The sequence below is a fragment of the Gasterosteus aculeatus genome, chromosome 17 (assembly GCF_964276395.1).
Source record: "Gasterosteus aculeatus chromosome 17, fGasAcu3.hap1.1, whole genome shotgun sequence".
In the NCBI taxonomy this organism is placed as follows: Eukaryota; Metazoa; Chordata; class Actinopteri; order Perciformes; family Gasterosteidae; genus Gasterosteus; species Gasterosteus aculeatus.
Genome location: NC_135705.1, coordinates 4,455,926 through 4,482,239, shown reverse-complemented (window position 1 = coordinate 4,482,239; position 26,314 = coordinate 4,455,926). Strand labels below are relative to the sequence as shown.

Sequence of the window (26,314 nt, the reverse complement as noted above, 5' to 3'; positions counted from 1 at the left end):
GCATTGCCCGTTCCACTCTCTCCACGGGCCTCTCAAATGGAGATGGAGAGTGTTACTGGACAGCGGCTCTCTGAAAGTACATGAAGATTACTCAGCTGAGCACATTAAGACAGACCACAGAAGCAGCATTACTCAGCTCCCAGGTAGCAGGATGACAGAAACTGTGTGTGTTGGGGGCAGAGAGAGTAAACAGACTTTATTTGTTCTGGCTGTCTCCAGATCTAAATTGGTGTTATGAATTGCAGTGTGTTTATGCACGGTTGCCAACGCACACTTTTGGCACGAGCAGCCGGCTTTCGAGCTTTGTCTCACGCTCTCATGCTGCTCAAACAAATATCACGCGAGGAAACCTTGCAAGGCATTCAGTCTCGAAAAAAATGTAGTTATATTGGTTAAATAGGCTTTGCACAGAACGGGAGCAACGGGCTTTCAGCTCCAACGTTAATCATCAAAAACCTTGTTAGCACTGCTGCTAATGGGGACATTCAAGTCACACAGTTATTTATTTCTGGAATCCCAACAAAGGAAGTTGAATGAAGCCGGATGCAGCGCGGCTAATAAGCTGAAAACCGCTCCCTGCCTTCAAAGGTCAGCCGTGTCAAGACGATTTGCTATTCCACAACGGAGAAATTTGGCATGTCAAAGTTCATCAACGCTGAGCCCACTGCATAACAATTAGCGCAGATTGACTCCAGCGCTGTGAGCAAATCCCCCCCCCCCGATTTCTGAGAGTGTGTGAGACTGGGCCCTAATGCCGCCGCTGATGTGTGCTGTTGTTGCATTTATTTGCATCTCCTGCGCAGTCGCCGCACTCCGTGGTTCTCAGCCGGCTTAATCCTCGCTACAGAGAAGGAGTCCACCTTAAGCTCTGCTGATCCAAGCGTTGTGATTTCAGGAGTTACTTTAATTGACCACCTCAGACTGCCGAGCCGAAGCTTCGGCAGCTCGCTGGCATGAGCCCAAGCGAGCCAACCTGCATATTTCGGAGTGCTTGTGTGATACAAATGTGGCACGCCGATGATTTTTGTTTCCCCGCCCCCCCCTCCCCCCTTTTTTTTTCTTCCAGAATGCAGGAGAGGGATCTACAGAGCATGTGCAGAAGGGCACTGCTGCTGACCGTCTGTATGGTGTCTCTGTGGGGACAACTGACCAGTGCATCGTCACACAGAAGCCACATAGGTAAAGTACATGTGTGTTCCTCGTTGTTTTCTCTGAAGATCGTCCTGCTGCTGCTGGATGTTTCAGTGTAAGTGGAGGCGCTGATTAAAGAAACACGCTGGTCTATATTTGTTAATTGGTGGTATATTGTACTTTGAGTCAATTCCCATGAGAAGTCTGAAAAATAATAACAGTATTTACTGTATTTATGAAAATAATGGGAGCTACTGGCTTCTGAGAGAGTTGGACCACGTACAGCATCATCAAGGTTTTATGAAAACAAATCAGAATTTTGAAGAAAACAGACATTTTAAATCGACTTATTTTTACTCTGAACAATAAATCAGCACAACAACACAGTGAGATGCACCATAACAGATACGATACGTTTGATAATGTCATCATAAATGATATCACAGCACATAACGCATCGGCTTAGGGAAGGGCTTCTTTCTCACTGACTGCATGGGGAGAAAATCGAATCCAAACCGATTCCTCACAGGTCACGTCAGTGGATGCGTTGGTCACAGTTCGCCTCGCTCGTGTTTTCAACGGAAGGTGATATAATTAGCTGAGCTTTCTCTGGGTCTCTTCTCAAAGAAGATTTACAGATGTACCGTGAGGTTGGCAGCCATGTGAGTCAAGCATACCATGAGAAAAAAGTAATACCAGTAAAAGTGTGTGTGTGTGTGTGTGACAGGGGACACTACCCTTCAAAGTCAAGCTAATGGGGAGATGGCCTTATCCCTGGGCGTGTCGGTAGAAACTGGGACCAAACATTGAAATAATGAGCGTTATTCCGCTGAAGGCAGAGGCTGCAGGGATGCGGCGCCATGTTAGCTGAAAACAACAACACGACCCGCAAAAGAAAAAAGTTTTCGTAGACGTCTATGAGAAAATGACCTCACTTCTCATTTGTATTAGGATTGTGAACATGAGTTTTTTTATTTCAATTGCTAGTTTCAAGCTTCTTCAGCAGAGGTCCCATTTAGAGTGAATTAGACATTAAGGCACGGTGAGCTTTAGGGCAGGTTACCTGCTAATGGTCGCTACATCGTTGTTACTAGAGTTGTTTTTGGACGCTTATTTGACTTTTTTGGACGCTTATTTGACTGTGTGTAAGTTATTTCAATGTTTAGTTTTTGTAATGTTTTGTTCAGCTGAAAATGTTCATTTCTCTGATCTTTGTACTTCCATCGTCCTCCTTTCCTACCGACATAATTACCACGGGCATTGGACCAGACCTTGTGGAACCGCCCTGTGATGACCCAGTTTATAGACGATTTCAGCTGATCCCATCTTACATCTATTGTCCTCATCCATATAATGTGCTGCTAACATTTAAAGTGGATGATCGAATACAGAGGAAGAAAAAGCCGTCCTAGTAGTTACTGGGATTTTCTTTACTTGAGCAGCTGCTGAATAATTTCACCGTGTCAAAGTTTATTTTTGGACACAGGAGGATAGATATTTTATTAGTAGTATTTATGTTAGTCATTATTATTTCCTCACTACATTTTTGGCCATAGGATGAAAATATACTCTAAAGTAAGTCGATGTGTCCCCTCATCCACACACTCACCAACGCTGCTTTGGCCGAACAGAGGAACAAATTCTGCAGTTTGACTCCGAGGCGGGAAACGGAGCAGGACCGTCCACCGCAAACCCCACATCGCTCACGGGGCTCCACAAATGTCATTTTCACCTTCTCATGTAACGCATGAGAAGGTCATCTAATGCAGCGGCAGGTCACATTAGACACCGTGTGGGATGCCGTCCCTCCCATCACCCAACGACATTAACGGCCCGTCACTTTATTTTTTTCCTTTTTATTTATTGGTTGCGTTCTTGTGTAATGATGTCTCACCTTATCCCAATGTGCTAATTATGGGAGAGAAATGATTTGTTTTTGCTCTATTTTTCTGCCCGGATGTGGGCTTTAGGATGTAAAACAGTTATCTATCTATCTATCCGAGGTAACGTTTCAATGTGCTGTCATGATTAAATGGGCGCATTCATTAAAAAACAACAGATAGCCGACACACGATCTAATCAAAACCTTACATTTCTTTCGAAATATACTTGACGATTACTGCACGATAAAGCGGTAAATCTTGCGCGTGTGACCGCCAACATGTTGCATGAACAATTTTGTCTGGTTCCGTAATCGTCCCGCCCCTTTTTTTTTTTTTTTTCCGCGTGTATCGCTCTTGATTTATTAGGCGGGATAGAGAGAGAGAGAGAGAGAGCGGGCTAACACGAGTAGCTTGTCCTCCCCGGACCGCGCTGACACTTCGGTAATCACGGACCGCCGTCCCTGAGCCGCTGAGGTCAAGTCAAGGTGGATCCAGCAAACAAACCTCTTTAGCCCCTTTAGTTTATTGAGGCGGGGGGCTTCGCCCCCAAAGCAATTGAACTTCTCACCATAGACAGAGCGGAGCACGCTGAGTGTACGATGCGCACACATAACCCCGGTAATAAGACCACTGCATCCCCCAGAGCACCATCTGCATTCATTAGCTAGTCATGGAAGTGTGCCGAGGGAGAGGGGGAGGGGGGGGGGGGGAGCGGTCCAGATAGAGAGTCGGCGCAAGAAGTGTCCTTTGCCCGTGCAATTTCTTTTGATCCCGTCGTTGGGTTTTAGATTGATGACCAGGATCAGATTGCAGCGTCATTACTCGGCTATTCAGATACAGGACTTTTTAACTGTATCTCAGTTTGTCCAATTTAGAAAAAAAAGTGATCAGGCTCTCTGTGGTTTCTTGGTCGGTGCCTTCGAGGGGGAAACACAAAAAAATGTGGCAGAGAGGAAAACGGGCGTGAAAAACATTTCCCGCTGAGGCTGTGCGATGCAAAGTGGCAGCAGCTCCTCTTTCCCGAGAGGAAAACGCTCCAAGCAGCGGCGTTTACAGGTCGTAAACTCCTTCTTAAATTCAGAGCATTAAGCCAAATTACAATCAAATGACATCGGAGCTCGGGTTTGCGCTGGTTTTATATCAAGGTCCCGTTCTGCATTCACATGGAAACAGGGGGGCCGTGTTGCCCCTTATTAATTAATAAGATGGAACTGTGCACATGGCTCTCATTTGAATTCAGAGGAGTATTTCCATATTTGCTTACTGTGGAGACTTTCCAAAAACTGTGATGCACTCTAATGACTCATTCTCAAGCAGATTTTTCTTCCTTGTGGGGATTTTTTTTGCATTCTCTGCAAATTTGCTTAAACTCTTTTCCCCTCTTCATTTTCAATGTTTCATAAAGGGTAAAACGAGTTTCTTCTGATTCCAAATTAATGGTAAAATCCACACAACATAGCTATCTAGATATAGATATATATCTTGAAAAAACCTTTTTCTCTCCCTCCAAATTTCCAGTTTGATTATTATAATGATGGGAAATACATATTAGATATTAAAATGTCCTACTTTATTAAAAATGGTGAATTTTAATATGCTTAAAAGATTAATTAAAATTGTTTCAGTCTTCCAGCCTGGAAGAAAAAGGCTGTAAAAGAGAGCTTTTAATGCCTTGATGAAAACCACGTAGCAGCCGAGTCATTATTTTAGTGTCAAAAGGCTTAGATTATTGTCAGAATTTCCAATAGTAGCATTTCAGATAGTCCAACCTCAAGTTATTCAGTGGTAGATTTAGCCATTGTGTTTTGAACAATGACTTTAGAGTGCACCAGTTAAGAGATATTAAAAGGGAAATTGCAAAAATAACTTTATCTTCATACTGAGTCCATAATTTCAAACTCATTAAACCACTTTCCGCTTTATTTATATTCTATGGAGCCTCAAACTGACCAAATGTAGTAATATATTTTACCACAGCAGTCAACCTCCCTGACCTTATTGCTCCATTTATTTCACTTCCAGTTCCAAGCTCACGAGTATAAAATCGGGACACAAGAAAAGAACCAGTGGTGCAATAGAGTAACGAGGAGAACCATCAGATAAATTAAGCTTGACTGCAAAACATCATTTTTGGGGAAGATTTTGATCCCACTATGCATTTTCCACCTTATCGTGTCCTCCTCCGGCCTCCTGGCCCTGTAATGAGCTCGCCAACGCAGCGCACGGGTGCTGTTTTCGCCTTGCAGCGCTACATCAGCTGACCCTCGGAACCCCCCTCGCCCGGGGGTAGCATGACATTATACCAGCTCGGCGGCGGAGCAGGTCGCCCCCCCCCCCCGGGGGACGTGTGCGGATGCGGAGCATTCGTCCTGACATTTGGAGAGCAGGTGGAGGACACAACGGTGGACAGAGATAGCGGGCGGAGGGAGATTGAGATGGAGATGTGGGGCTGTTTGAGATGCACTTGGGGGGGATGACAGGGGTCAGCTCGCCCCATCTCCCCGTGGCAGCCAGCAAGATTAGAAAACCATCAAACGTCCTGTGCTATACGCATCGGAATGGCAGCTGTATAGACGAGCCGTGAGTGTCTGCGTGTGGCCCCGTGTGTGTGTGTGTGTAGCCAGTGCAAGGGGAGTGTGTGTGTGTGTGTGTGCGCTAAGAGAATGTCAATAGTTTTATTCACATCCTTAAAAGGAAAAGTTCCCTCCAGAGCTTGTTCTTTTTATCGTGGGGGTGTTCTGGTGATAAAAAAACAAAAAATACAGCGTAAACATTTTCCGATTTAAGGGAAGGAATTTCTGGTTTCATACAACTTGATTGCTGTTTTTGCTTGGAGGGAGCTCAACACGAAGTCTACAGGCACGCAAGATGTGAAAAACAGGATTAAGGATAATTTGAATGGTAAATAGACCTGTTTTTTTGAATAGCGCCTTATTTAGTCTCTCAACCCCCTAGAGTGCTGTGCACATGCCATATTTCACCCATTCATACCCATTCATATCCATTCATGCACATTCATGCCCATTCACAGCCTTTCACGGGGGCCTTTCAGGGGCTGCCGTGCGAGGTGCCACCTGCAGACGTCCCCATTCTCGCGAATGAATGTATTGACACAATATTGTATTGAAACAGTTTGTTTTGGTTTCAGTTTATTGTCTCCTTATGTGTTTTTGTTGAAATATGTTTAATTAATACAGTTTGTTGTCTGCGTCTTTAGGCAATTAAACTTTTATGCTTCGATCTCAGCCGAGACCCGAAAGTATTTGAAGTGGCATACATGTATCTACTGCATACTGCACTAATCAGCGTGTACTGCTTACTGCGCACTAAATTAACAACGACGTGAGCTATTAACAGGAGACTGTTCACAGTTAAGGAAACTGAATTGATCATTTTCATGTTGAATTTTGCATTAAATCTTTATATTTTGCTTTAAAATGTCTCTCGCTGTCCATCGTAATTATTTTATCCAACCGGTTATTTATTTAGACCGTCTGCCTCGCAGTCCTGCGACTGAGGGGACGCAATGCATTTTGGTGCGTTATTCTAGTAGTCATACTAGAATTCTTCCCAAATTGAGGTCAGTTTACATCAGGAGTTTTCAAGAAAATACAAAAAAAGAGATACGTTTTCTTTAAGTACAATCTCTCTCTCTGTGTTTTAATGTTGCAAACAGGACTCTGACTTTGTCAGAATCAGTTACGCCAGCAGTCCTCTCTCTCCATCCCTCCTCTAATTACACCTTAAATGTAAACCCACCGTTCCTCACTCCACTATGACTTATATTTTTCTTTTCTGAAACTCCAAAGAATGAGGATTTGGGGATTTTGATAGAAATCGCAGGAGAGCCCGGCGATAACGATTTCAACTGATGAATGCAATTAGCGGAGGAGTACTAACAGCATGGTGGTAATTGGGTCTTACAAACTAAAAGCCTGCCCTTACCCTGCAATTAGAGCAACCTCCTTTAAAGTTAGTCAATTGTGTTGCTGTTAATGGGCTGTGCTTGGTTGAAGCTTAGCGGGAGGAGCCGCGGTTCCTTTTCAAATGATCCACTCCTGTTCTCCGCTCTGTTGAACCTGGAATGTGTTGAAGACTTTCTGGAGCGATTCATTTGTTGGTGGATGTTCAGTCGCTGCTCTACAGATGTTGCTACATGACATTAAATCTGGAACCAGTGTGATTTATTATAATTTATGTATCATAAAGAACAATAGTAACATTCAGCTTTAATCATGTTGTTCCAAACGCTGTGATATCGTTGCTATTCATTTTGAAAGGAAGGAGGGGAAAGCAGTTCCCTTATATAGAAAGATGTCTGAAACTTTTTTTACGTGACCGGATTGTTTCACATAAAAACAATTATCTATATATTTTTTTCTCTATGACGGGTTTTAGTCTGCATTTGTCTAGTTTGCTGGTCCTGATGTTGGAAGCAATCTCTTTGTAAACTCTTATTTCATCGACACTGGAGCTCATTAATGTAAATCACATAACCAATGCATTTCATTTGCCACTAATTGGTGGTGTTTGTCCTTCTTCAGGGTACAAAGGACAAACCACGAAACGGCATAAAACATGAAATTATTAATTATGTCCATCACTATAAAAGAGTTTGCCCTTTCCCGCTTTCCTTTATGGGTAATTGTAATAATATCACTGTAGAAAAGGTCTCATTGTCGCTAAGTGCGCTTCCTCAATATATATTATATAAAGTAAAAGTATATCCAGCGAGAAGCAAACATAAGGGGTTATAATGTGTTTGAAGGATGTATCCAAAAAAATAAAAAGGCAGAAGATACAGATCAAAGTGTAAAAGTTAACCCAGACATCGCCATGGTGACCGAGACAGAAGACCATGAAACAAATGAACAACGCTGTTCCTCCAAAGCTGGGGACATCTTTGTCCACGGTCACGATTATTAAAGAACAATATGTAGAAATTCAACATTCGGACCTTGTTCAGTGCTGACGGATGCTGCGCAGGTAGGCTGACGCGTCCGTTGGTGGTTCGTTCCTATAAGTCATTTTGGGCCTCATTGTCAAACAAATGATACCATAAGAAATGGTACGGGGAAGGAATTCCTCATTAGGTGTGTGTGTGTGTGTGTGTGGTTCATTATGCAAACACCGAGGTACTTACGTACTCCAGCATCCTCTGCATTGTTTCGCTGGAATGCCCCCAAAACATCTTTTCATCCTCGCAATCGTTTGTGAAAGGATGAGTAGCGAGCGGGCATGTATTCTATCGCAGATTACACGTCCGCTTCTCTGATTTCCACTTCCGTAGAACTCTTCGAGCTCACACATATTTAATGAGCCGCCCGTAAGCTGCCAGAACGGCGCACGTTAAAGCCGGGGTTTAGTCGTGTTCCGCTAAATGCTCGACACGCGCTTCCTCGTAGGGTTTTCGCCAGAGTGACATGCGGCTACATGCAGCAGGGAGGTGCAGACTGGTGCAGGAGCCTCACAACTATTTTATATAAACTATTTAGGGGAAGGGTTTTTTGCCCTCAAGCTTTTACACGTAGTTAAACACGGCTTTCACCTGTAGAGCAGGTGAGGCGGAGGCGAACGCTCCCAGCTGATGGTCCGAGCAGATTGTCTGGTAGTCGGAGAGGGGTTTACAAACCCCATCTTTTTACCTCAACGGAGCGGCCCCCGATCTTATCAAACGCATTTGATATTTAGAGCCTCGTGTCCGGATGATTCCTGCGGAGCGCCGGGGATTACAAACTTCAAAGAGCATCGGCAGCTTGCCGAGTTTATGGCGAGTTCAGGCCGAGAGAATCGTAAATAAAAAGGTAGAAACCAGCAAGGAATGTCAGTTTTTCTGTTGTGACACTTTTTACAAGTTACAAAAAGGAAGATGAACTATGAATCGGTCCAGATGTGTATGCATGTGACCAAAATAAAGCTTATTTCAAATGACCTGATTGGCAATAGAGTCAAGTTGTGCCAGTTCATTTTGAGAGCACATTAAAACTAAGAGCTGCTGGCATGTGCTTTACAGAGAGGTTAAATGTGCTTTCCATATCAAAGAGGAGAGTTGTTGTGGGGGAGTAGGTGTTAAAAGAAGCATGGTCCCAACTATAAAAACGTATTTTTCTTCAGTATCAACGTATCCCACAGATAGTTGTAGTAGAGTGCGAACGCGGCTAAAAGCATATTCATGAATCAACACCGTGGCAACATCAAACTTCCTGTCTACATCCTCCAACACGTTGTGGTTGTTCAAAAAAGTCTGTTTGGGGCACATTTGTCTTGATTTTGCCAGATTTTGAAGAATAAATTCGAACAATACAGCTAACGACGGATTGTCGTGATCAATTAAAATGAATCTTAGGTATTTTTCACTCTCGCAGGCTGGTACTTGTAACTCTGTCGTCATTGAGACCGCTTCCAACAGCTCGCCATCTGTCTCTAGATTGGCAAATGGTATTATTTCAAGATGTGTGAGAACATGTCGGGAAAGTTTAATCTCCTCTTTAAGCGCTAATTCTTTCCTAGTTTCTATTACAGATGTGCGGCCTCCGTTTTAAAAAAATATAATCCGTTTCCTTAACAAGTGTCCCCCGAAACCCCTTTTCCACGCACTCTGATAATATAAATCTCGCCAGACATTTATGAGTGCTCATCTGTAGTCAGGCAATGTTGAGAGGGAAGTCAGAGAGAAACTCTTCAGCTGTTCAGCCTTGGGTGGTTTCCCTTTTTCCCTTTAAAGTAATGCCGCGCTACGGCCGGGTAGTTATTCACTAGAGGCTGGATACCGACTGAATAAAGTGAAATATAAGCTTCTAAAATGCAGTACATCAATTGCTTGCCTCCGTCTTCCGGCTGCGCTCCATGACTTTTTGCCTTCTGGCTCACACCTTCTCAGGAATGAGGTGCAGCGCCGGGTTTCCGGAGTGAACCATAAAAACAGCAGCCGAGGCTGAGCATCAAGTTTATGTGAATGGGCTGGAGCGTAAAATGTAATGGGTGGAACCATTGGAGTCCTCTCGAAATGGCTTCTTTTTAACAGGTTTGTCGACATATTTTCAGCGAGATGGTCTATTAAAAAAAGGAACATTTGTATCGAGCTGTCGGGGGGGGGGGGGGGGGGGCAGGTCAGATGCTCCTCTAATAGTGTCCACGGGCGGCCCACAATTCAACAGGGGATCAGTGTCGATGGCCGCGGCGACGCTAACAAGATAATATTGTTCCAGCCAATCCTTTGTCTTTCATTACACCGGGTCCGTCACTTCAGCTCCGAAAGGCCTCACTGGAATCTAGATGAAAAACATGGGAATCCAGTGGGAGAGCAAAGACGGCAGCCGTTTACGACGCCGTTACGGCGTGGCGTCTGCGTGGCAGATCCCGTGCCACTTCTTCTGCCTGCCTTTATGGAGACAGATGCCGTCATTATGAAGCTGTCATTGAAAATCCATCCATGCACGCTATGATACCATAGCTCGCTTTAAGCCGTGGATGCTACTCATGAAGCAGAGCACTCAGGTAGCCCTCCGCTGAAGTGAGCCAAAGCAACCGACTTAAAAAAAAGGAGCGGCCTCTGGCTTCTCCTCCAGCTTGAGGTTAAGAGGTTTTGGACACTATCACACTATTAGTTTGCATCAGGAAAATATTGTGATATTGGAAATGTAACGCAGCAAAAAGTTCAATCTTAAGTAGAAAAATTAAACAAAAGTAATTATGCTGCTGAGCTTCATCCCTCTTTTTTGTCTCCTATTGTTCTGCTTAGGGTGTGATTGAACCAGAAGCGACCTTTACACTTTTCCACATACATAATTGCAATCAACTACACGTTTTCCACTGTAAGGATGCTGTAAAAAAACCATATCATTTGTGAATTTGACCTTGAGAGGAGCAGAGCTCCTTTTAAACTGATCCACAATGTCAGATGAATTCAGCCTTCTGCTGCTGCTACTCGTTGTGAATTTGCCCCTCGCAATTTTTTTTATTATTGTGTTTATCCTTGAGGCATACCAACCCCGCGTCATGAATGTGTTATGCTTTGCCTACGTGCTTGTGGTCGTCTGTGGGCGCACAACAAAGAGGTACAAATGAGACACAGACAAAGCGAGGACTTATTCGTCAAAACATTGCTCAGTAGAGCTCCGCCTGTGCCGCTTCTAAAGGACGCGGGGCTGAAATGTCAAAAGTTGTTGCCTTATTTGCGCGTGGGATGTGAGCACCGTCGCTTTGAGTCAAACAGATTCCCTTCACCGCATCCTCCACTCCTGGCATTGTGTTAATTTTAAATCAATGTTGCTGTTTTTTTTTCTTCATCCTGTTGAATAAAGTAGCACAGAAAAACTACTGACAGCGAATGACAAAACAAACATGAAAAAACATTTTTTGCTAAGTCGGGTGAGAAAGATTTCTTTTTTCTCTTTTTACTCTACTGCACATGTTATTGATGTCATGATGAAACAGCACGGAGACGTTTCTGACATAAGGCGGATTTTCCTTTTTCAGAATGAAACTTAAACTCTAATAAAACTGTTGCCAGATCTTAATGTGAAACAAAATCACGGTAGACAACCACGGGACGTGTTCGGCTGCTTTCATTAAAGTGCTCGCTTCAGACGATGTGGAAAAACGTTGAATAGGCCTCTTATCGTATCTCTCTCGCAACGCTGAGATGAGATGATGAGAAATGCACATACAGCGTTATTCACCGAAAAATCACATGCGATGAAGTGAGGAAAAGACCAAGATGGCTCCTTGACGGTGTGTCTGAACATCCCTAATTGCATTTCCAGGCCACTGTCTGGAGAATGAGTAACCGCGTCGAGACGACCGTCTTTTGCAGGAGCTCTGGAGTCTGCGAGTCCTTTTCTGCCTCTCCCCGAGGCAGCTGTCCCCGGGTTTAATAACTTCAGTAGCCTTTCCCTTATAAAGCTGTGTGATTCCTTGAGGGACTCCAATTGATCAGTCAGTGGTGGGCTCTAACGCCTTGGCAGCCAGATGAATGGTACTGACACGGACTTCATCTAAAGCGCCAAAGCGTGCACCCCGGGAATGTCAGGGCCCGCTCATCTGTTTCTGTGTTCTTTCTGCACAAAGATTGTCCCCGGCGAGTCAAAGATTAAAACATAGGAGGAATTCTGCCCACCAGAAAACAGACCTACGAGAATGAAGACTGCGCGCGCTTTATCTGCAGCAATTTGATGAAGGACGACCTCAAAAGTTGTGGTTGGCTTGATTCTCAGTCGGGGCGGGGCGGCTGTCGCGGGAATGACGAAGCACCGCGAGCGCTCGGCTAGCAGGTGACCGACAGGATTTGCTAACCTGGTTTCTCAATATTGCATTTCGTCCGACACGATCGAGCATTCGTGTTGCATTTTCTTACCATCTCTGCTATCAAGCGGCAACGGGGAAAGTGGGAAATAGAGACTCTGCCAACAACTTAGTCTTCCAGACTAAAGATCACAATAGAACATCTAGAACAAGTTCTTGCATGCAACACCACCCAATTGGCCCCTAAATATACTGTAGTTTTGCGGCGCTGCATCAGCGTTACTACCACCGTACAATCTACATGCTGGGATTTCATTGTAAACTGAACCCCTGCTACAGTCTCTCTCAGCTTATTTCTGGGGTCTTGCTGGGGCTGATTTCTGGCTCAGCAGGTTTACGGCCGGATGCAAATGAGTGAAGCGTCTCTGAATATGTTAATCCCATTTAACACCGGTCTTGGGAAAGTTCTCTTCATGATCCTCGGCGGGCATGAATTTATAATAAACCAATAATAGTATGTCTTTGGTGTGTTTGAAGCCTCATTTTAAGCCTTTTTCACTAGTAAACCCATTTCTATATTTTTACCTAAGTATTTTTATTACACGCGTATCCCCGTATTTTGTCCGCATGAGGTTAGCAGCCGTGTTCCTGAAGCAGCACAGGCTCAGTTGTACCCGGAAAAGATGCTGCAGTTAGTTGTGTTTTTTTTTGAGTCAGCCAAAAAGCGTGCCGAACGTGATGAGGAGCAAAGAGCTTTATTTGAATCATTACTAATTCATAAGCCGTCTCCGTTTTATGGCCTGCAACCTCTGTCTTTATGGCTGCTGCTGTTTCTGCAGTCCGGGCCCCCTGGCCAGGATGTGGCTGTTTTTTTTTTTTTTTGCGTTTTTTGATCTGCCTCTGCACATAAAGCTGGGATTGAAACAGAAAATACACCTCGGATGTCTTTATGTGGTGAAATCGTTGCGTCACGCCTCAGTGGAAAAAACACCTTTGTTTCCTGTCGGGCGGATGTTTAAGCTTAAGTCTCAAATCAACGGGGTGGTCGATCAAGTTTTCGGCCCCATGAAAGTGATCGCTTACCAAAAGCTTTAAAGTGCTCGTGTGATTTCTGGTGTTTAGACGACCAGGTTTTCGATGAGCGCGTCTTTTACAAGGGACTGTAAATGGCTGTGTAAGTGGTTTGATTATGAAACGATTGAGCTCTCCTTCAGTAATTACGTTCCTTTATACAAGCTCCGCTCACTGGTTAAGGCGTTAAGATGTACTTCAGCGTACAGCGCTGATAATGATATAAATCATGTCCGTGATTCACTGCCTATTCATTCCTCCGTGGTTTGAAATGAAGTCATTAAAAGAAGACATTCTGCCCTCTTCAGAGTTGGTGTTTTTCTTCCGGCGGAGGAGACGACCATTCAGCTGCCCTGTCTGGATGTTTGAGGGTTGTGTAACAAGTCATCGACATTCAAGACCTTGTGTCTGTTCCCGTTTGGTAGTTCAAACGTGTGTGTCCACCGAGCACCTTGGAGACAAGAGGAGAGGCAATTCCGTATTTTATGATGAATTAAACATTCCTGAGATATAACTTGTTATTCTAGATGAACTTGGGTGTTTTCTTACAAATTCAGAAGTCGTGAATGTACCTTTGATACTGATCTATTATGAGGACTTTCCAAGTCTGATGACACTGATCTATATTTAATGCATCTGTTCCGCTTAGCTTTTATTTGTGTTTATTTGGGGGCTTTTGTGTCAAACCCTATGCAGTCTTTGCCGGTTGCCTGGCAACCGCCTGGTGACGATTATGTGTTTAATTGATGATTGTCTTTTCCGTCGTCATTTTTGGACTTCCCTCGCTCCCTGGTCCCACGTCTATTCAGACAGACATTTACCTACAATTAGTTAATCATTTCCAGGAAGGCAACATTTGCCTGCAGCTCCAAAGTCATCTGTGAAATAGCACATTTACCGCTGTTGAGAAGTGTTGATTGGGTTTCTCAGGGTGTACCTGTTAAAAAAGTACTGAAAATAATTTCTCTCAGAGGTTCTGGCTGTATAGCAGCATGAGAGCGAGAAAGAAAAAGTCAACTTTAATGATGTTTGCACTCCTGCACCTTGCAACTGAGCCGCCATACTCATCCTCATCGCTTATTTATTTCTTAAATCATTCTGCCAGTGGCAGCATATAGTGTAAAATGTCGTCAGTCCTGATTTACTTTGCGGCGGAAATATAAAGTGGAAAGGAACGATGGGTTTTGAAAAGGATGTTACCCAAAATTGTTACACAGAGAAAATAAATCTATTCCAGGAATCCATGCATCATGTTAGTGACTCTTTTCAGGACTTGTGTACTTTCAGAAAACAGAATGCTTGAAGTGTCACGCTGACATATATGACGTTCGACACGTGATTCATTTCAGATTTCGGCTTGTTGTTCCCTGTCGGCATTCAAACCGACGCCGTGCTTGTGTTTCCCTGACACTTCCCCCGCTGTGCTTCTATTACTGTATCTTGTGCTCGACTGGCCAGCTGAGGATGATCCGGCCAGTCACGCGGCTGACAGTTGGAGCAGTGTGTTGTTCTTGATGCCTCCCTGCCTGCAGGTTAGATCAATTGTTTGAACGTACTGAAGGCAACCCGTGGCTTCGTTCTTACTCGCACCAATGGTTCTTTGATGAGGACAACAGGAAAGCTCTTTACGCCGTGTGTGCCGACGAGTTTGAGAGACACAAATCAATGCGAATGTCAAAAATCAATCAACGTAAAAGTATACATGTACCCATAAAGGTATTAAATGATGCCATGGTTCTCCTTCACTCTGCCCTTCTCCTGCCTTAGTAAACCGCCGCATTGAAAACATGATATGGTGTCAAAGAGAGTCGTGCGTCCGCCAAATTATGCAAATTAGAACGAGAGTGCATCCATCAATTTGTCTTTTTTCATCTGTCAGGGGATTCACACCCTGCAAAGTCTTAATAGTAGTAGTAGCGTTGTGACAGGTTTGTTATTCCTCCTTTTTGCCGTCCCGCACTGCTCACAACGTACCAACGCACAGTAACTTAAACACAGCACGGTCATGAATAACTGTCAGAAACACATCAATTCAGTAGAATCGCCACTTGCTGAGTGGAGCTTTCGTTTTTTAATTTTTTTTATTATTGCATTTGTCCTCGCGAGTTGTAGTCCCTTGACATCACACAAGGAAGGGGGGAAAAAGAGGGAGGAAGCTGCTCTCTGAAGAAGAGCACGTAAGCTTAGTTATTTCAGATTTTTCTTCACACCATTTCCTTTGAATTGCCTTGTTGTTTTTTTGTCTTCGCACTTCGCAGCTGTGACGGTTTTAAATAGCAGCTGCGCGAATGTCGCCATATTAAATGCGAGAAATGTATGTTTGCAACTGAACTTGTGTTTTCTTAACTAATACGATTTAGCTGATGCAAACACAAATAAGAAAATGTGATATTTGTGACCAAAAAAAACCCAAAAAACATAAACACTAAATGTGACAACAATCCTTTGATGGTCGGAGACAAACCTCTAAAACAAATAGATATGACACCCAGAAACAGATATAACGGGTGTACAGCAGATATACAGTCATTTCAATGTTTAAAGACAAGGGAAGAACAAGGTGATTTTTTTATCCTTTTTTTTCCAGCTCTGTGCGAGTTCTGGTGGCATTTTGGAATTTATCAATCAGGGGTCGATGGAGTGCTCTGCCTCGGAGTGGTATTGATCGGCCGAGGAGTCGGGCCTAATGCCAGTTCTCATTAGTGGCGCCTGTCCCTTCACCTCTCTTTGTCTCTCATCTCTCCCTCTCGCTAGCGTCGCTGCCTGCTGATTCTAAGTGATGACAGTCCTAAGTGCTTTAATAGAAATGTATTGATCACAGGTGTTGTGAGCCATTCACACACACACACACACACACACACACACACACACACACACACACGTACACACACACACACATGCTCGCACACACGCACGGAGCACAGGCAGCCTTTCTGTATGTTGCACTTCACGACTCTCACACTCAGTTGCCCCCTTTGATACTGTGTAAGGAGCATAATTTGTGCTGTGAACGGGGTGACAGGGTGACCCTGGTGGTCGGTCAGGCCGTTTTACAATCAGAGGCTCAATGTTGCCCCAACCGACGTCTACGTGTCCTTGAGCAAAACAGCGACCTCCTGACAGCTCGGAGCTGCAGCTGTGTTCATGCATGTGTGCTTGACTGAAAGGACGTAAACATAAGTAATATATACACCTCTGTTTGTGTCAAATGTGCCCAAAGGGTTTTCTAAATAATGAATACATGTTAAATTATTCATAAAATGTTCTTGGCACTAAAATGCCTCTACGATTACGTTTTTCTTTTTTTTGTGGCAACTGAATATTTTTTTTTTTTAAGAGCTACTTTAGTAGTCTACCAGTTCACATCAGAACACAGATGAAGAATGATACAAATTCTCAAATACAAAATATGCATTACAATCTAAAACAAATATGATACAGTTAAAGGAGGATTTATATAATGATATAAAGAAGGGGGAGGGTTAGTATGCGTATTCCTATTTTTAAAGCTCCCTTTACACATTTAGAAACAAATAAATTCCCTCTTGGAAAAATTTGCTATAATTAATAACATTTGACAAATGTGTGTCTGTGGGAGTATTGGGAACTTATGTGAAAAAACACCTATCCGGAAATATTATGTTTAATTTGTACGGATGTGTTTTACTGGATTATGCTAAACTAAGCTAACTATCTCATGGCCGTGGCTTGAACAGAGTGAAATCAGAACTAATGTGTGTTTCCCCAAAACTCCTTAATGCTTTAAAATGTTCTTATATCTGTTTGATATTTTCCATTTCCAAATCAAGAGCGTGGTGCATTCGTTCTTTCCCAAGTTTGTTCCCCCTCACGTGGATCGTTACCAGCTGCGTCTGACCACCGCGCTGTGCCCTCTGACCTCACGGCCCCTCGGCTACACTCCGCCTGGCGTTACGGCGTCCGGGGCTCAGAGTCAGCGACCTCGGCCAGCGGCTCCGGTTTTAATCAGCGGCATCTTTCCAGGCGGGCGGCACCCGGACAGCCGCTTGCTGCACCTTAATGAGCTCCGCGGCTTTCCCTCCTCTTCTCCTAATCACAGTCGGGTGGGCGAACGGACAGCAAAACTACGCCCAGCCGGGCCGATCGTTGGTGCAGGACTAGCGGACAGGGTGGAGGACGTTTTAAAGGCTTCCAGTGTGACATCTTTCCTTTGACACTATCTATTTTTGACAGCTAATTCAAAATGGAATTCAGGCTGCTGGGGTTCGCGCTGCTGTCTTTCTGATTTGTAATGCTGGCCGGTCACAGTTATCGATGGCGCCTTCTGGGTAATCAGGTTGTTTACAACGATCGCCTTTGCTCATCGCACCTCTTTTGATTGGCCATTGTCCGCGCGCATCTATCTCTTAAACAAAGTTTGAATATTCTATTCAACCTATCCCAACTTTTGAAATGAACTTTGATCGCCCGCCTAGTGGCTTAACGATAATCACATCAAGGGCGTGAGCCTGTTTTTTGCATCAGTAAGTTTCTGCTCGGTCAAAAGCACTCAATCTGCGATTGTTGTCTTGCCTTTAGCGGGAATGTGAATAGCACCTTATTGATTGGAAGCAAAATGTTTTTAATGTTGTAGATGAGATTTCGGGATTGCTTGCTAATGGGAAGATGGGAGCTCGCTGCAATCCATTTTCAAGTCAAGTTGCAAAGTGAAAATCTTTACGGGAATAATTAAGGCTTATCTGAAAGGAATGTCAAAACTTTCCAAATGCCTTTTTTCAGCCTGATTGTTTCGTGTAAATACACCAACATGCTCACGACAGCGATGAGTCTATGCAGAAAAGTAATGAATATAAAACAGAGAGCAGCATTGATGTTTGACCCGTCTTAATGGGAGTGAAATCAACGCCCTTGTGACTGATATTGTCTTTCCCCAAGTAAATAAGCTGTTAAGTGATGTTAATCAAGTCATTTTCTAGAAGTATACGTGTTTTTGATGTTATATTACCATTTAGTAAATGAGTCTCATCCCAATAGAGAAATTATCTTTCCCATCCTCCGGTTGGCGTGCAGGGTCAGCGGATTACGTATGTTGCTCAAGGACACGTGGGCAGGCAGGCGGCGCTGCACCGGGGTTCAAAGTCAGGCTCGTCCACCCGGTGGGGGAGGCGTGGGGGGGGTGACCTTGGTTTTTAAAGTAGCCTCTGGATGTGCTGAGAGAATACCGAGACTTCCCTCGGCCACACTACCTGTAAGCGGTGCCGACCTAAGAAATTGGTTGGTTAAGGTTATTAGCATTCGCACTTCCATGCTGATGCTTGAGCTCGAGACATATGTGTGAAGACACCCGGGTACAGAAAAGGAAAGACACAGACACCGTTTGCTGACACGATGGAATTGCTGCTGGTGTCACGTGCATTCTCACATTGGTGTGTGTTTGTGCTTCCAGTTCACGTGAAAGCGGGAACCTGTGAGGTGATTGCCGCTCACCGATGCTGCAACAAGAACAAGATCGAAGAGAGATCCCAGACCGTCAAGTGCTCCTGCTTCCCCGGACAGGTGGCGGGAACAACGAGAGCGGCTCCGTCCTGTGTAGACGGTAGGTCAGGCTTCTCATTAGTTGTGGTAACGGTGTGGGACTAACTCCTGGGGAGGGTAGAACAGGAGGGGCAAACGCTGTCGGAACCCGTCACAATGCTCCCGGGGCGTGTTGGTGGGAGAGAATCGCTGCACGCAACGAGACAAAAAAAGGACGTTGTGATCCGGCCGTCTTCTGGTTTTATAACCCTCACCAGTTCATCCGTTTGCCCCCTTTGCCCTTGTTTGCAATACGGTATCAGACCTTGCGTTCAGCAGAGTAAACAGAAGGCCAGGTCATTTAATATTATGTCAAAGGTCTCCTCGCTTACAGGTGAATCGATCCCTACCTCCACTTTTCACCGTAACGGCTCCGACGGGGGGGGTTTCCTCAGATTTGACGCCTCTTATTTCCCTTCAGAAATGTCACAGGAAGCCGTCTCTGCCCCCCCCGCCGGGCGAGGCCTCCCCTCGGAGCCACCGCTGACCTGCACGCGCAACCCTCTGCGGCGCGCTTTGTTACCCCGCCCACATACTAACACCCCCCACCACCCTTCCTCACGCTGGCTCCACAGTGACCCACTCCCTGTAATTCAGACCTGAGAACACAGCGGGGCGAGACTGACAGATCTCCACTATCTGTCAGTAATTAAAAGACGCGCTCTTCGATCCCTGTGATGTATATAGAGACCGAAAGAGCCCGGGCGGGGACGAGCTACACTTTGAAACAGCGTGTTCTCGATAGCTTCCTCCCTCCTTTTTGTAACGTTTTTGTTCTCTTCACAGCATCCATAGTTGCGCAGAAGTGGTGGTGCCAGATGCATCCCTGCATGGACGGGGAAGAGTGTAAAGTGCTGCCAGATCTCAAAGGGTGGAGCTGCAGTACAGGAAACAAAGTTAAGACAACCAAGGTGGGTCTCCTTCACAGAATTGGTACAATAATTCATAGTAATTTGTATTATTATGAGTGAATGTGTCCAACGATCACAGCTGAATAATGGAGGAGTGAAAAGATAAAAAGAACTAGAAATAAACAAGATAGCTGTATAGGAGATTTTTGTTTGGAAACGTATATGATGAATAATACCACAAAATAAGTTGGAATTGGATAAAATAAATCAAAATTATCAATGATCACCTTTGTAGAAATCAAATGAGTTCGTTGGTACAGATTGGAAAACATTGCCTCTGGGGAACAGAGTCTTCATCTCACCCTGTTAACTTTAAGCATGAAGGGTCAGAGTCGGGTGCCACCTTTGAACAGTCGGGCTTGTATGTCACATCACAAGTGCCAGCGAGAGGCAAAAACAAAGGCAAGGCAGGAGAAATACGAACAAATAACAAACTGAAATCCCCCCCAGGAAGCCGCATTGTTGAGTAGGATGTGCTGAGGCAGGACAGGAGGGCAGAAGCTGAAGGGTTCCCGAGATTAATAGAGGATATCCGGATGCGTGGTTTGGGTTTTAGGGTGTGAAGAACCTGAAGTGGGTGGAAGTGGGAGGGAAGGGGGGGAGGGTGGGGGGAGGGAGGGGGCAGCGGGCCCTGAGCCATCCATCACATCCTAGTGTTTGACTCAACAAACGCCTGTAGTTGAGCCGCCTCTTCCATTATTCAGGAGGCATGGACGAAGGAGAGCTTTTTATTTTAGCCGGGTTAATAATTCATGGCCTCTCACACAGCCGCGGGAAAGCAGAAACAGAGGCGCAGACAAGCAGGGGTCCAGGTGGCTAGTAGAACCTTTACAACCTCCACTCCGTTTTTGATTTGGTAGTCAGCGGGGGGGAGGTGGGGGGGCGGGGGGGTCGCTCCATGCTCATGGGCCCCGCTGCCTCCTGCAGCAAGGGGCCGCCTGCGCACGCTGGAGGACGTCCGTACGCGGGCCTCCCGGTCGGCCGGCGTCGAAGCTTCAGCTCAGGCTGCGCTTCCTTTGAGAAAAGTAATGACCTACGAATCCTGCGTAGTGAGCGGTTTGGAATAGTAGATACAAATGTATTAAATATATCACCTTTTCTTCAAGTCACAAGTTGAAGCAACAGCAGCGTCGCCCTTCAGCCCTTCAGCTAACGAGGGTCTCTTGAGCAGGTAGATGCTGCGCTGTGATAGGCCGGTCTGCGTTTCAGGGGCGTGACTTAGCAAAGGCTCAATTGTTAAAGCAAACCTCGAGCAATTTGCATTTCAATCTGTGGATGCATTGAGTTTAAAGGGTTGATGTATGAACATTTTAAATGTAACTGTGGTCATTACTTTAAAAAAAAATCAAATTACCACATATATCTATGAAAAAAGTGGAAATTGCTTTAATCCGAGTGCCCTTTAAATGAGAAACTGATCATCACAGTAATCATACAATTATAATTTTTCAATGCTAAAAAGTGAATACATAATCCACACCCCAGCTGCAGTACGCGCCCCCAGTCCTAAAAATGATTTCCTCCGTAATGTCCGGCGGTGGCTTGCTTGATAAAGATTGATGATGTTCACCTCATGACGAAGTCACACCAATAAATCAGGAAACCCATCACCCCGCAAGCTCCCTTCCCGCACAGCTCACAAGTTGTTTGTTCGCTCTTTACGCGTCCACGAGCAGCTACTTTTATGTTCCTGCTGGTAACGTCAGGGATTATGACCCTGGAAGCTCCGGCTTTTTACTTCCTATCAATCAGAGATCAAGAGAAGCACAGAATCGTCCCACTCGACAGGTGCTGCCGTGCTTGTTCGGGGTGCGTTGAGGGCTGGTGATGGATAGCTGTCTGACGGGGAAGAAACAGTGGAAACAAGCCTTGCATTTTCTAAAGCAATAGCCTCTGTGTACTTATTAGTATCTACCCGGATTCAAGCCGCTCTGCTGCGCAATGCCGTCCAAACCGACCGGTAGGAGTCGCTAGTGCCGTGGCAGCGATCCCTCAATGGCTCCCCGTCCACTGACACTTCCACCTCCACGGAGTGCCAACAAATATCGCACAGGCCGTTGCTTGAAATAAATAAATGGGCAGAAATTCTCCTGCGTGAGAGACTTCTTTGCACTCTCAGTCTACCGACCAATGAGTTTAAGTTACTGGTTGCGAGAGTCTTTTTCTTTTCATTCTAGAGACGATGTTTGCGTTGTTTTGTTTGACCAACAATCTTCAAATCTAGAGTAACATTAAAAAAACATTTCACGGCCGACCAGTCAAGGGTGGTCCTTCACCCTGAAGCAGCTTGAGCATCAAACCCTGAGGATCTGCCCTCTGTTCTTCCCTTTGTGTGTTTACTCACAGTGACCATTCACAGCACCACGCCGCGCTAATTGCTTCGATAAGACTTCAGACGCTTCTCCCCGCTGTGATATGTATATATTGTTAATTGCGTGTCTTGTACTTCTCCCTTGTGAGGTGGAATTCCGTTTCAATGCAGCTCCTGCAATTAAAATCGTGTTCATATTTGTATGCCTCACTATATTTTCAAGAGAGTCTTTTATAATGAGAAAGTCATAAAGTTAGCAACACAACAATGTTATCGATATCGATTAATACAATACAATGCAATCTCAAAAAACATTCGCCTCTTAATGCATGAATGTTTGTCTACAAGACGGCTGCTGCAAACCCAACTCATCTCAACATGCTCTCTCACATCGGGTTCCCGAGGATTGTCTCATAAAAGTGAAAATTAAATTGTGGCTCCCAGAACAGCGAGACGCTGTGTCTTTGGCTGCAGCTCTTGGCATAAAAATCTGCCTTCCCACAAAACGTTAGAGTTGTATTGCTTGGATGAGTGATTGTGTGTAAACCCCTTGCTGGTTCAACTGGTGGGAACCAACTAACTGCTAATTGAATGACAGTTATGTGCATGTTTATTCATCTGTGTGTTGTGCGTTTGTGTGTCACAGTGCTTCTCACATCAGAGGGGCCACTGAAAAAAAGTTACTTGTGTTCTACTTTCAAAGGGCAAACCCACAAGAGTGTATATTTAGTGTTCTGCTTAAAGTGAGTGTGGTAAAAAAAACGGCTTCTTTCAATCCTTGAGATTAAAATTCATGAAAACGCCCGAGAAAAAAAATAGCGCCTGCAGTGTGTCGTCATGAATAAATATATTGGCTGTTTGCATATAAATCATTGAGCATTATGTTATTTGCATTACCGTACATCTGACTTCCAGCGGCCCATTTCTGCTTCGAAACGCCGCAGATGTTTGAATTATAACCACACGGGCTGAGAACTCACTCACCTTGAACCTGTCACACTTCTGACAGACTTTTTAAAGCCGGGCTGAAATGATCAATTATCGAATCAATGGACGAAAGACGATTAAGTGCTAACCTCTGAAAGCTATAATAAAGACAGTGCCACCATGCGAATGCTGAGCAGGTATTGTTCACTCTGTTTACCATCTTGGGTTATCTTGTTAACGCGCTAACAATGAGCTAATTAGAGAGTTGTAATTAAAGCCACTTCTGGCTTGTCCTCATTTTTTGGGATGTTTCAACTAATAGGCGCACTGAGTTTGATTATTCAGCTCCTCCCTCAGCAGCGTCTGTCACATTGCATGTCAGATATCTCTGTTTATTAGTCGCACTCCCCCTATTTGTCACCGTTAATGCGTCTCTTTTCATCCCGTTTTCAACGTCCTTGGTTTTCACTGACAATACATTCGTCTAATCCCTGCCGCTCTTTTTCTGTTGCTCTTTCTTCACAGGTCACACGATAGTCCTCGGTTTCAAGGATCACCTTGTTTGAAACCAGACATTTGTTTCTTTGACCATGAGCGGGACGTTCGGATTTTACGTGTTCTGGAGGATTTGTGGAAACCAGCGACCGACATGGGCGACGATCACGGACAGCTCGCCCAACGGACGGAGGAAACGGCCCAGGACCAGAGCATCATTTCCACAAGTGTTCCTGGCTTTTAGATCCAGCATCAAGCGTCGCTGTCTCTGAACTCTGCCCACCAGGTCGCTCTTTGTAACATAGTTTTATTCCTATGGACTAGAAGACTCAACCATGAAGATATTTATTGACTCAAAGACTATGTTTCACACCCCACCTCCCCTCCAAAAAAAAAGAAACGCCCCTTAAACAAAACCACGTGATGTGAAACTTTTGTGTTATTTTCTTGCCACAAAGAGCCCCGGGACTCATGATGCATATGTGTGTGAGATCATAAGCATTTTCATTCCTTTTAGCCTTACGGAGCAGAGCTGTCTCTTCTGATTCTGTTTTTTTTGTTGTTGATTTGAATCTAGTGTTTGGCTTTCTTAAGTTTGTTGAGATGTCGAGTCTTGTTTTTAAAGACTGAAAACGATGACGCGACAATGAGAACACAGAAAAAATGTAACGAAGGAAGCTCAACACAGCTAACGTCTGCCAAATTGTTTTAATGGTATCTGTTGTTTTCAACAGGTGACCACCATCGATTACAAATGTCAATATTATCTCAATAAATCTAACTCAAAGAATATCTGGGGTTTTTACGGTGTGTGTTAATGGCTTTTGTATGTGCCAGGTTAAAATGCTGTGTGGGCTCGAGCTATTCAGACTTCAAATCAGCTTAGGAAAATAGTTTGACAAAAAAAAGAGAAGGGTTTTGTTGGAACTGAAAATGTGACATTCAGCAAATGTAGAAATGGGCCATGTTCAAAAACACAAGAGGAAAATCTAAACTCTGGTTCCAGGGAGGAGGGAGTGACAATTAGCTCTCACCCAAACACAACCCCTAATCCTATTTGATACATTTCCAAAACCAGATGTGGTCGTCATCCAAGCCTGCCTTTTGTTCTTTTGTTGTATTAAGTCAATTCTGCCCATCGCCGACCAATGATTGGTAGGCGGGTGACGATTTCCAGGCGGCCGTTGCCGTTTGAAACCCCCAAAAGGATCGTTAGCGCGTGTCATTAGAAGCTTAGAGAAAATAAACCATCCGTCTGGGCAGCAGGAGGCTCGGCAAAAAAAAAAGGGACAATGGCCCGAGATCGGAGCACAATAGAAAATAATTATATCGCCCCCGAGTGGCCGCCCCGGCCATTGGGACCTGCGTGTACCATCGGCAAGTGAGACGCCCGTCCATCTATTTCTAACGTGTGTATACGGCATGATGTGGTTGCCGTCATTACCGGCATCAGCATGCAGCTCCATCCCTGTGCCTGCGGAAGCCAAGCGGGTTCCTCCGAGGAGAAAGATGCATTTATATTTTACCTGCATGCGTCTTTCCGGCCCCGGGGACAGAAACCATGGCATTCATATATATATGTATATGAGACGACGTGGAGTAGAGAGGGTGCGCCGGGAGGCGGTTCGAACCCCGGCTGCTCCATGTCCCATGTTGAAGTGTCCCTGAGCAAGACACCCGACCCCTAACTGCTACATATATCTCTCTCTATATATAGATATGTGTATATATGTATATATAGTGTCTCAGACAGGGACATCTCATCTGACGTTACAATAAGATACATTTCTTCTCATTTGTTCTCCTCAGCATCATCAGCAGACCATCTGTTTGGGGATCAGAGAAAACCCTGTAAAAGGTGGCTGGTACAAAGGAAAGCATATTCCAACACGATGAAGCGACAAAAGCTTAAACCAATTGTAAGGGTGTCTAGACCGAAAAACAAACCACTGCTCTAAAGGCACTTCCATAGTGCGTGAGTCAATTTCCCTCCGTAATTGAAAGAGTGCATTCATAGCAGAATGCTCCTTATTCTAAACTTAATTAATTAAGCGGGAATCTCGATGACTTGCTCCCAAAGATCAGACCCGAGGGACCAGCGCTGAAGGGGAAGCGTGTGTGGTGGGGAGGTGGTTGCTGCAATGGTTAACGAACCAGGTTGCCTCTTGTTTGGTTAGAAATCATTAAATTACAGTAATGACTAATTTCTCATTCCTGCATGCAATTCGCCTGAGACCACCAAGGATTTAATAAAGAACCACCAATGAATTACAAACAGCAAGCGGCTGAGGAAAGGCTACGTGATTATACAGAGTAATTCAAAAGTGCATTAATAAAACAATACAGAAACATGGCTAAATCATTTGAGATAAAGGCCATTTGCATAATTCATTAAGATTAATCAGACCGGGCAATCCACCAAAGCGCTCCAAGGAACAGGGAGAGATGACACGGATCCACTCCCCTGGAAAAACCCTTTCTATCTGCAAACAATGATACAAATCTACCCTTGGATCAGAGAATTAACCTCTGTGCACTTTACAGCCTCTGCAGTGATGAAACACAATCCTTCAGTCCTTCACTTTTATGTCGGCTAATAATCTATTAATAATGAAAGATCCTTTCATACCGCAGCTCCTCGGGGATTTGTTGCTCTGCCATAAAAGACCTTCACAAAAGTTGAAGGGAAATGTACTCTTCGTGTTTGGAAACCACAGTGTGGATCTGACGGCTGGCCGTTTGACAATTTCGTGTGATGCTATTGACTTTGGCGTTTCATTCTCTGCAGT

General features: G+C 44.6%; 1 protein-coding gene across 1 annotated transcript in view; it reads left to right on the top strand.

Moving 5' to 3' along the window:
- Positions 1 to 24,315, top strand: part of tafa3a (TAFA chemokine like family member 3a) — a 57,214-nt gene extending 32,899 nt beyond the window's left edge. The window contains exons 2-5 of the mRNA XM_040204895.2: positions 1,067 to 1,179; positions 18,754 to 18,903; positions 19,668 to 19,792; positions 23,556 to 24,315. Of these exons, the coding sequence (XP_040060829.1) occupies positions 1,068 to 1,179; positions 18,754 to 18,903; positions 19,668 to 19,792; positions 23,556 to 23,567 (399 nt within the window). The 5' untranslated portion in view covers position 1,067 and the 3' untranslated portion in view covers positions 23,568 to 24,315. The remainder of the gene's footprint in view (positions 1 to 1,066; positions 1,180 to 18,753; positions 18,904 to 19,667; positions 19,793 to 23,555) is intronic.
- The last annotated feature ends 1,999 nt before the right edge of the window (positions 24,316 to 26,314 follow it).